The sequence below is a fragment of the Trichechus manatus genome, unplaced genomic scaffold (genome assembly GCF_000243295.1).
Source record: "Trichechus manatus latirostris isolate Lorelei unplaced genomic scaffold, TriManLat1.0 scaffold00027, whole genome shotgun sequence".
Lineage (NCBI taxonomy): Eukaryota > Metazoa > Chordata > Mammalia > Sirenia > Trichechidae > Trichechus > Trichechus manatus.
In genome coordinates this window covers 20,828,159-20,840,213 of record NW_004443963.1, presented here as the reverse complement: position 1 = coordinate 20,840,213, position 12,055 = coordinate 20,828,159, and the positions used below count along the sequence as shown (strand labels likewise).

General features: G+C 35.1%; 1 protein-coding gene across 1 annotated transcript; it reads right to left on the bottom strand.

Moving 5' to 3' along the window:
• Window positions 1–255: 255 nt before the first annotated feature.
• On the bottom strand, window positions 256–1,367 carry LOC101356296 (olfactory receptor 6C2-like). Its single transcript, XM_004373915.3, has one exon. It carries the CDS (start codon window positions 1,192–1,194, stop codon window positions 256–258), a length of 939 nt encoding a protein of 312 aa, XP_004373972.1. The 5' UTR covers window positions 1,195–1,367.
• Between the last annotated feature and the right edge of the window lie 10,688 nt (window positions 1,368–12,055).

Here is a 12,055-nt window from a genome sequence, read left to right as displayed (position 1 = left end):
AATTCATTGTAAAATACAATGAAAATGACTTTCTAAAAATGAAACAAAAAATACAAAAATACAAGTTCAAATTTTTTATTAATAAATTCAACAAACATTAACTTTTTCAAATTGCTCTTAATGTTTCTAAAAGCTTGCTATCAGTTTCTGTACTCATATGATCAAACATCAAAAACAGTTTGCTGATCAGCTCTGGTCCTATGACCACTACACCACACTTTCCTGATGACCTGAGTCCACAATTTCAATAATTCCCTATTTCCTGGAGAGAAATGCATTTCTTTTGATTGAATCATTCAAAGCTTGTTTCACTTGTTTGTTTTTCAGGGTATATATAAATGGGTTTAGCATGGGGGCAATGGAAGTAGTGAGCACAATCACACCCTTGTTAATGTCCAGTTCTTCTTTTGCTGAAGGTTTAAAGTAAGTGAAGATGCAGCTTCCACAGGTGATGGATACAACAATCATGTGGGAAGAACATGTGGAAAAAGCCTTTTTTCTTTGCTGAACAGAGAGAAATTTTAGAATTGTCTTGATGATGAATATGTAGGAAAGAAGCACATACACGAGGGTCATGATGAAGGTCATCACAGCACAGGCTGTAACCGTCTGTTCTAAGAACCATGTATCTGAGCAAGAGATCTTGAGGATAGGAGATGCATCACAGAGAAAATGATCAATGACATTTGAGTCACAGAATTCCAGATTTAAGCCTAGGCTTAGTGAAGGGGTTATGTTTAATAAACCACCAACCCAACAGAAGAGAACAAACCTTCTGCAAACTCTTCTGTTCATGATGGCCACGTAATGCAAAGGTTTGCAGATGGCTACGTAACGGTCATAGGACATGATGGCCAGGAGAAAAAATTCTGTTGATCCAAAAAGAAAAATAAAAAATAGTTGGGTGGCACAAGAATTATAAGTAATGGTACTGCCTCCAGTCGACATGCTATACAGAAATCTGGGAATACAGACTGTAGAGAATGAGATCTCTAAGAAAGAGAAATTTTGGAGGAAAAAGTACATGGCAGATTTAAGGTGAGAACTCACTAAGGTGAGGAAGATGATGGTCAGATTTCCAGTGACACTCAACATGTAAGTGACAAGCAGAAAGATAAACATCAGAACTTGCAGTCGTCGGTCATCTGTCAATCCCAACAGGATGAACGTTGATAGTCTTGTATGGTTTCTCATTACTGACTCCTGACTTCAGACCAATCTGCTTAAGTAGTTGAGATTGAAAATGAGAAAAGGATATGAAAAATTATGTTAATAATGGAAATTAGCAAGAAAATGCAATGAGGGGAATTAGCGTAGATTTTCTTCCTGGACTTAACAATGAATCTTGTGAATACATGGCTGACTTCAGCTCTAACTGACGTGTGTTGCGTAGTTAATTTAGGGAAGGTTTTCTCAAAATTAGGAGCCCCAATGGCGCAATAGTAGAGCCCTAGTGGCCCAGTGTTTAAGAGCTCGGCTGCTAACCAAAAGATCGGCAGTTCAAATCCACCAGCCATTCCTTGGAAACCCCTCAGGGCAGTTCTACTCTGTCCTATAGGGTCGCTATGAGTTAGAAACGAGTTGACAATGATGGGTTTGTTTTTGGTTTTTTTTTTTTTTTGGTTCAGGAGTGCAGTGGTTAAGCACTTGGCTACTAAGTAAAAGGTCGGCAGTTGAAACCCACCAGCTGCTCCGCAGGAGAAAGGAATGGCAGTCTGCTTCCATAATGATTTACAGCCTTGGAAACCCTGTGGGGCAGTTCTACTCTGTCCTTTAGGGTCACTATGGGTTGAAATTGACTGGACGGCAATTTGTTTGCTTTTTGGGTTCTCAAAATTGTTGTCAATGTACTAGAGTCCTTATATTTATAGCCCTTTCCACTTTCTCAAATTTCATTTTTCAATTGATTTGATGTTGTGAATATATTTGGTCAACTTAATCTAGCCATAGGATTAAAAGAGAACATTGATGTCTATGATTTCATAGACAGTCTGATACCCTTTTGCTTCCAATCATTTTTCTGTACTCACAAGTTGAAATCAAAACATTATCATCACTTTCATGTCTTTGCTTGAAGTGCTAGTTTTTAATTAAATATAAATCCAGAAACTAATGATTTTGGCAGACTACACAGATGTTGTGTATCTATTTACATAGAACTTGAGAAAACTTAGAACTGCTGTGTCTAAAAAAATTTTTTTAATAAAAAAGAGATTCTTATAAGAACCCCCTCTTTGTTCCTATCCACTGACACACATGATTTTCACACTTGTTCATTCTGAAGTAGGGCATCGTTTTTTGATGTGCCATCTGGTAACCTGGCAAAAATTCAAAGTCCCAAGTGGCTCTATCCTACTTTAATGAGCCTGGTTCTGGGGCTATTAGCTTCTCCAGGTAAATTTGAAACATACTAAAGTTTGGAAACACTCCACTACGATGATTAAGCTATACATACCAAAAGAACACAACTATTATATTTTGTGATTAGGTAAAGTTGAAATCCTGGCAATGCTTTACTATTAAAGTTGTGATTATTTTAGCTACCTTCTAGTCAGCGTTCAACTCATGGCAGCTTCATGCACAACAGATCTAATTACTGCCTGGTCTTGCGCCTGCCCCATGAGATGTTACAGATCAGATCATTGCGACCCACAGGGTTTTCATTAGGTGATTTTGGAAACTAGATCACTTCCCTAGTCTTAGTCTGTAAGGCCCCTGAAACATGTTCAACATCACAGCAACAGTCAATCTACCACTAACAGATGCGTGGTGGCTGTGCATGAGGTATCAAACCTGAGTCTCCTGCATGGAAGGTGAGAATTCTGCAACCGAACCACCAATACCTTGCACTATCAAGGGTTAAAAAAAAGAAGAGTTGCCATTGAGTTCACTCCGACTCATAGCGACCCCATACGTGTCAGAGTAGAACTGTGATCCAAAGGGTTTTCAATGGCTGATTTTTCACCAGGCCTTTCTTCTGAGGTACCTTGGGGTGGACTCTAACCTCCAACCTTTCAGTTAGAAGGTGAAAGCATTAACCTTTACACCACTATGGGTTATGGTCAAATAAGATTTAAAATAATAAATCTATTCTCCAGGAATTTACCACTTTTATCCCATTGCTTTTCCTTCTCATTTACAAATTTTTTTTTTTTTCCAAAATACCACCACTCATCAATGCCTCACGCATTCTAATCTGGTTGTGCATCAGCATTTTATGAAAATGGTTTTGAAAAGACCATCTGTAATAGCCTACTAAATAAATGCAATGCGTTCCTTTTGTTTAGTTGAGCTACACATATTTACCATTTTTTGCATGTCAAAAAGAATAGTTTGAACTAATGCTCGAACTTTCTTTTGAATTGCATCTCCAGCATGCATCCTTCTTCTTTCTTATAATTATATACTATTTGCTAGGTATAAATATATGTTTAACAAACTACAAAATGGTATACACTGTGAGTCTGATATCAACATTTTTCGTTTTTTGATATTTGTATCATGAAATATAACAGACAAGAATACATAAAAATGAATGTCATTTAAATAATATTTATTGAACAAACGTGGATGGGACTGTCATCTGGATGAAGATATAGAAGGCAGCCTGCCCCGCAGAAGTGCCTACTATGGCTTTCCCCGATTACCACCTCCTCTCTGCCCTCTCGATTTAGCAACTATTATGATTTCATGACAATAATTTCTTTCTTTTTTATTGTTTTCTAATTTTATTTGCATCTTTGAAAAGTGTATTGTATTTTCCCTATTTTTAAACTGTGGAAATAGTTCTTTTTTTTTTTTTTTTACCATAATCTCATATTACATCAAATGAGTACACCCTAAGTTATTATGTCTACTCCACTATTGATGGCTATTTGTGCTTCTTATTTAGATTATTATGACTATGCTTGAATGTAGGCACTATTTACAATGCTGTCCATATCCTTCAAGACAACTTTTTATTTTCCCATTTCTATCTAGTATCTCCTCTGGAGGAGTTTATTCCACTATCCATTTCTATATCATTGATATTTTTTGAAGATCTTTCTTGATATGTCTGCTCTGCTTACAATACATGCCTTCTCTGGGTATTTTTATAAACTCCCATGACATCAATTAATATGTATTGTTTTTGATTTCTATGTCTTTATCTCTAATTATAATCATGTTCTTAAGTTTCAAGCACATAGCCAAATGACTACTAGGCACTTAGAGTCAATTTTTTCCTGATTCCCATTTCTATTAAAGTTTTTTAAAAAATGAGCAGACTAGTAAGTATTGAGTATTATGGCATGTGCCTTACATGGATTATCTGTCTGGAACTATCTCTCCTTTAATCATTTGTGCTTTCTACACTGCTGCTTTGTATTCAATTTCCACTGAGAGTAAACCTCCTTTGAAATATGCATAGCAAGATTAAAGGATGAGTTTGAACGGAAATTACTCAAGTTACAGGTAATCCATCTAGAAATCAAAACTCTGACATTCAGTGATGATACACAGAAATATATATGTGACTGACTCACAAGAGTAGACTATTCATGTTGCTAAATGTAATATTTCCTATACAAGATTATGATTGCAACAACTCTTTGGAATCAGTTCACCAAAAGAGAACACTGACCTGCCATAAACCAACAAGACATATCAGTACCTCTGAGTGCTGTGGTTTGTTTTATTAAACTCCCTCCAACCACTGTTCCCAACTGCTAACACAGACACATATTTCAATCAGCTTAGAGGTCACTTCCTTAGAAAAATCATCTTGAACCACCCTTGTCTGGATTAATGGTCTCACTTTGGTCCCGTTAGAATACTCTGCTTATTACTATTTTAGCACTCAGCAGGAAGAAATCATTTTGTTGAGGTTAGGAACTATGACTCTTGAGAAATTATATCATTCAGTTAGCAGTATCCCAGACTTAAATCAAATGCTCAATAATTGTTTTACTGTCAATTGTATGAATCACATATTTAACCTAATGACCTAGAACACACTTTTAGCATTATCATTTAATGAAATTAGCACTGTCTTTTAAAATACTTTCTTTCACAAAAGTTGCCCATATCCTTGACTCAACATGGAAGTTATTGATGTAGTTAGTTTTGCTTTGGTGGAGGAGTAATTGCTAACCCCTCTGGAATTACACTGTGAAATGATCTCCTAATCTGTTTATGCCGAAAGCTTCTACTAATGACCAAAATAACTGCCTTCCCCTCTGTGTCAAATTTGCTATTTGGACTTTGCTCTTTATGATGTTACTTGTATCTTCTGTACATATTTCTCATATAGATAATTAAAAACAGAAGTCAAGGATTTGTAATTACCTATATGGGTTACTAGCTGTTTCCTAATTGGCCCTAAAGTATAACTAATCATGGACCCTGGAAGTTACTCAAGTGTTTTCTATCTGTGATTAGTATGTTGAGAGCTGTAGTTTTCCCAATTGAAAGGTAACCCCTGGAAGCCTTAACGAATGATTTCATTTGATTGTTTTTCTTTCTTTCCTAGTCAGGTGAAGGCAGGAATCAGGCCCACTTTGCACCCAAGTTCCATTGTTTAGCCCTGTGTGTTTAAAACACTGTATTAAGGAAAGGGAACTAACTTATTCTCTGAATGATGGTATTTAAAGACCATAAAGAGGGCAATCACAGGGATCACACACTGAAGCATAAGAATGAAATGCACTTGTAATCTCGTTGTTGTTGTTAGGTGCCGTCCAGCCAATTTCAACTCATAGAGACATCATGTGACAGAGTAGAACTGCCCCGTAGGGTTTTCTAGGCTGTAATCTTTACAGGAGCGGATCACTTACAGCCTAGTTACCTCTAAAGTCATCTCTTCTCAGTCTACACACACTTCATCCTCCTCCATGCTACACTATTTGCAGAACAGTATTCTTTGTTGTAAAAATATCATTTTTCTCTCGGAGTCATTGTTATTCTACATTAGTATGAATATTTTCTTACCTAGATACAAAGAGGTCAAGTTTGACAAACTAATTGATAGTGAAATGAAAAGGAATAATTTCTATTTATGTAGCAGATATTTCATTGCTACAGTTACAAATGAGTAGGGAAAGAAGCCCTGGTTTCCCAGTGGTTAAGCTCTGGGCTACTAACCAAAAGGCTGGCCGTTGGAACCCATGTAGCAGCTCCCAGGGAGAAAGTTCTGTCTATCTAGAAAACCCTACAGGGCAGTTCTACTCTGTCTCATGGGGTCCCTATAAGTCAGAATCTACTCAACGACACCCAATGACAGGGTAAGAAACTACTTACACATGGGCAAATAACTCATTTTATTGAGGAAAGTGTGCGTGTGGTGGGGTGTGGAGTGGGGTTCAGGTGTGAATGAGATTCTGACAGAGGTTTCTTCTGTATGTCCCGTAAAGTATACTACATTTAAATAACATCATCTCTACCAATGCATTGGAGGCCTGGTGGCACAGTGGCTAAGAGCTCAGGCTGCTAACCAAAAGGTCGACAGAATCTACCCAGTTCTTCTTGGAAACCCTATGGGGCAGTTCTACTCTGTCCTACAGGGTCATTATGAGCTGGAATCAACTCAACAGCAGCAGGTTTACTAAGTATAAAGGAGGCTGTAGGTTGGTTTCAATATATTCATTTCATTACATTTAAATAAAGAAAAATGCCTACCTTAAGTGGTTAAGTGGATATTTTCATAAAATATCAAAATCATCTGTGTAAATATCTTGTTTTGACAAAACATATTCTTCTGAGGAAAGTATCATTCCAGAATTATGTAAAGTTGAGGATAATTGACCAAGATCAACATACTTACTCTTCTGACAGTCATAGCTTCAGATAGTCACTTAACCCCAAAGCTCTTCCTGGTGATAAAAGCTGGCCGGGAATGTCTGAGCGGAGACAGGTCAGTGCACTGCCAGTCACTCATTGCTAAAACCCCACACTAAAATACTCACAGGCGGAGATTTCTCTGAGTTTTCTATCCAGAAACCATTTGAGAGATACTTTCATCAAGATTTCTCACTTTCAACCTAAGAAATATTTTCTTTTACTCTCTTTAACTGAGAAGTTTACATTGGCATGCCGCACATCTTTCTGGTTTTCTAGGGAACTTGATGAGTGGATGCCTCTGGACAGAGACAGATATTTACACACTGACAGAGCTTTTTCTTTTTTTTTCTCATCTTCTTCCTTTTTTTCAAATGTACCCAGTCTGTAACTAAGTTAATAAACACTCATGTCCTTGGCAACCCTAGTTCAAAATCACTAAGGAGTCTATCGTGTAATTAAGTTTTGGAGAAAGAAATGCTCCTATAGGTAGCAGTGAGAAAGTGTTCCCAGAGACATGAAATTAATATGAGCATCAGAAAGAGGCCAGGACAAAATATATCACTGCAGACTTTTTAAAATTAATGTGGGCCCATTTTTCTTGTTTATTAATTTTTATTAATACTTAATTTTAATTGTAAAAATAAATCAGGTAATCAAAAAGAAAATATATGTAAAATCATATATAGTAGAGAGATAAATATCTTTGATATTTTGAATATACAAATCCAGACATTCTATTTTTGTATACAATACATATGCATATCTATTAAACACACTTAAAACAGGGAGCACTTTATAAAAGTAAAAAGTAAAGCCCTGTGTTTTCTGATCTACAAAAACAGAAAACCAAGTATCGATCTAATTATTTAGATACACTGCAGCATACTAAGTACATGTGTATAGTGTTTAATTTATGATATCCCATTACTTTTTAAAACAATCTATATTGTTTGATACTTTTTTACTCTTTATTGAAGCTGCTGTACTTTTCAACTGTATGGACTTATTCTCTATTTGACTAATTGTTATGTATTTATTCTTGACTTTTAACAATAATCAAAATTGTTAAAAGAATCATTTAGAAAGCATTGTTAAAAAATTTGACATACGTTATTCCAAGTGGAATTCAGAGTGCACACCATCCTTAAGATTTCGTATCATATTGCAAAGTACCATCCAAAAAGGGAATACCAATATTTGCTTTCAACATCAACGTATAAAACTACCACTGTCTGAACACTCATGTAATATTACTTTTTATTTTTAATTTTCAAGACTATTGACATATTTTGACATATATGTTGTAACTATATTTTTATGTCATTAGTTTAAGTGTTAAGAACTTTATGATATGTAAAAATTCATAATTGTTTTTTCTATTTAAGTTTAGAATTTGAAGCTCCTTGACCACCCCAGCTAAATTATTACAATATTTTTGGTTTTATTTATTAAGATATTTACATCTTTGGTCCAGTGCAAATATGTTTTCCTGTAAGACGTACAGTAGATTTTTGAATTTTTTTTCTAATAGAGCTATTATTAGAGCTATTATTAGTGTTGTTTTGCATGCCTTTTGGTGGACATATGAATTTATTTCTCTTGAGTATATACATAGCAGTGGAATTTCTGGTTTAAAGGTAAGACACATATTTAGCTTTATCAGGTATTTTCCAACAATTTTCAAGTTGGCACACCTATTTATACTTCATTGAGCAAGTTCATGAAGTTACTCCCCTATGTGTCTCCCCCTGCTCTCCCTGTCCCCCCTCCTCCACCTTTACTTCTTCTTCTCCACCTTCTCTCCTGTTTCTCCTCCTACTCCTACTCCTCCCCACCCCCCCTTCTTCCTCCTTCTTTCCTCCTCTTCTTCCTCGGTTCCTCTTCTTCTTCCCTTTCTGCTGCTTCTTCTTGTCCTCCTCCTTCTCCTCCTTCTTCTTCTCCTTTCTCTTTTTCCTAGAAGCTTTATTGTTTTACCTTTCACATTTGGAACTCAAATCCACCTTAAATTTATATCTGTGTATGGTATGAGTGAGAGATCAAGGTCTTCCCCCAGCCCCAACCCAAACAATTATCTAATTGTTTTAATACCATTTTAAAATAACAGTTTTCCTCCACTGATCTGAAGTGACATTTCCATGACAAATTACATGGAATTGTATTCTGCTCCATTGGTCTATTTGTCAATGCTTGCATCAATACTACTACACTGTATTGTTTATTTTAGAAAGCTTTGAAAGCAGATGATGTAAGTCTTTCTGCTTTTTTCTTCTTCACATTTGTCCAAGCTATTCTAGATCCATTGCGTTTACAATTCCACAAAAAACAAGGAAAACCCTCCCCTACCAAAAAAAAAAAAAAAACTCTACTGATTAATTTGTATTGTATTTAATCTAAATATCAATTTTGAGACAGCTGACAACTTAACAATATTGTCTACAGAGTAAGTTATTTCATTTATGTGGGTTTTCTTTTTACTCAACATATTTAAGTTTTCAATATAAAACTCTTGCACATTTTTCCTTAGTTTTAGTCCTAAGTAGTTAATATTGTAAGTGGTGTCATTCCTTTCAATTTTATAAAATTGTTGTTGCATTTTATATATTGATATTTAATCAAGCAATCTGGATAAATGAAGTTATTAATTCTAATAATTTGTCTGTATTTTGGGAGGGTTTCTATTTACCAAATCGTAAAAACCAGAAGAACCAAACCCATTGCCACTGAGTCAATTCCAACTCATAGTAACCCTGTAGGACAGAGTAGAACTGCCCTGTAGGTTTTACAAGGAACAGCTGGTGGTTTCAATCTGCTAAGCTTTTGGTTAGCAGCCAAACTGTTAACCACTACGTCACCAGGGCTCCACCAAATCATACTACATGTAAGTAAAAAGACTTTTACCTCTTCCTTCCCAACTTATTTAATTTTTATTTCTATTTCTTGATGTATTGCATTTTATATGCCTTCAGTACAATGTTGAAGAAAGGTGATAGTATATATTTTTCATTTGTTCTGCTTTAAGAGGAGAAAGTTGAGTTTTTCACCATTAAGTAATATGCTAGCTTTAGATTCGTTTGCTTGTTTATTTGTATTTTGTTGTCTGTTTTGTAGGTATCCTATAACAGGTGGGAACGCTTTCTTCTATCCCTGGTGTTCTGGGAGTTTTTATACTAAACAGATGTTGAGTTTCATCAAAAAATTTTTTTTTTTTATGCATGGAGATGATCATAATTTTTATTTTCCATTCCTTAAAAGTGTTGAAGTATATTCATTGATTTTTGGAACTTGAAAAAAGATGTACATTCTAGTGATAAATCCTACCTAATATCATAGGGTGTGATTTGGTAATATTTTATTTAGCATTATTGCTTATGTGCTCATGAGAGATATCAGTCTGCAATTATTTTTATTGTCGTGTTCTCATAAGATTTTGGTGTCAGAGTTATGCTAATGTACTGGTTTTCTAATTGGAACACTGTTCAAAATCCCCCCCTATGTTTGCCTGTCTCTGTGTCTTATCTGTTCTCTTAATAACTCAAACGTGATTAGATTTAGAACCCACCCTACTCAGGCATGATCTATTTAACATAACAAAGAAAACCCTATTCCCAAACAGGTCACATCAATAAGTTAAGATTCAAACCCCTATTTTCCACAATTCCATCCATAACATTCACCTTGTTTCCATTCTCCCAGGGGCTACAGTCATGCATTTTCTGTTTTCTGATGTCTGAAGATAAGTGTTTCATGTGTTTTGACCAGTTTTCTAGTTATTCATAGCAGGAGGAGATGTCCCAATAAGTTGTTGGTTTGTTTGATTGATTGATTTCATGAACTTAAAGAATAAGAGTTTAAAGTTTTTCTTGATTTATAGGAATTCTTTGTTTTAGATACAAATACTCCATTAAACACATGTATTGGGAATATTTTCTACAACTCTACGGGTTGCCTATTACTATAGTTATGAGAGTTTTGATGAACACAAGTTCTTAATTTTGATCCTAATTTTGTTTTATTAAGTTATAATTTACATGTAATAAAATGGACAAACCTTAAGTGCATGCAGAAATAAATGAATTTTTAAAAATATATACAGTTTTATGGACATGTCTAAGTTGGATTCTCTAGAGGAACAAAATGAGTGAAACGTATGTAAGTTTAACATATATTTAATATGGGGTCCCGGGTGGCACAAACAGTTAAGTGCTCCACTACTAACCAAAAGATTGGCAGTTCAAATTCACCCAGAGGTGCCTCACAAGAAAGTCATGGTGATCTGCTTCTGAAAGTTCACGGCCTTGAAAACCTTATGGGGTGCAGTTTTACTCTGCAACACATGGGGTCGCTGTGAGTCCAAATCGACTCAATAGCAACTAGTTTTGTTTTTTTTACATAAACTTAAATAATGGATAAAAATCCCATGTATTATGGCATATAATAAGAAAGATATTATGTAGTGAACAAGAAGCAAAACCTTTGGACATGCCTAGGGAAATAGTAAATCCTCATTACAGAATTATTTTTGGATAAGTTCAAAGTTTTATTTTAAAACATCAATTTTGTTTTTAATCATTTTATTTCCTAGTTTGTGGCATCAGTATCAAGGGAAATACACTAATAAATGACAATCAAATCAAATATATTATTGATAACTCAAGTATGTAAAATTTTCTTTTGGTTGGCTTTACTTTTTCTTTTTTCGCTCTACCTTAATAAATTAAACATTGTTTGCATCTTTATTCAGTTTTTCATAAGTTAATTCTTTATTTTTAATGCAATTGTAAGTATAATATTATTAGTCAAGGATTTTTCAACTTGTAAGCAAACTATTTTACTTCCTCAGAAAAGAGTCAATTCTCAGATTCCGAAGAAATGAGATCCTCTTCCATTCAGGGCAGTTTTTATTCGGCTTGTTGGATAAAGATGTTTACACACTTATTTTGGTGTCTGGCATGGTTATGTATACTTGACCATAGGAAGAAACTAGTCCTTCAAACATAAATCATAGGGTCACTACAAGTCAGAATCAACTTGTTGGCAATGGGTTGGTTTTTTGGTTTTTAAACATAAATATCTGTCAAAAGTGACGTGTAAAAACTAACTCAAAATGGATCAAAGAAAAAAAGACCAGATTTACTGGCCTAAAGGAGACTGGAGAAGCCCCGAGAGTGTGGCCCCCAGACACCCTTTTAGCTCAGTGGTGAAGTTACCTCCGAGGTTCACTGTTCAGCCTGGGAGT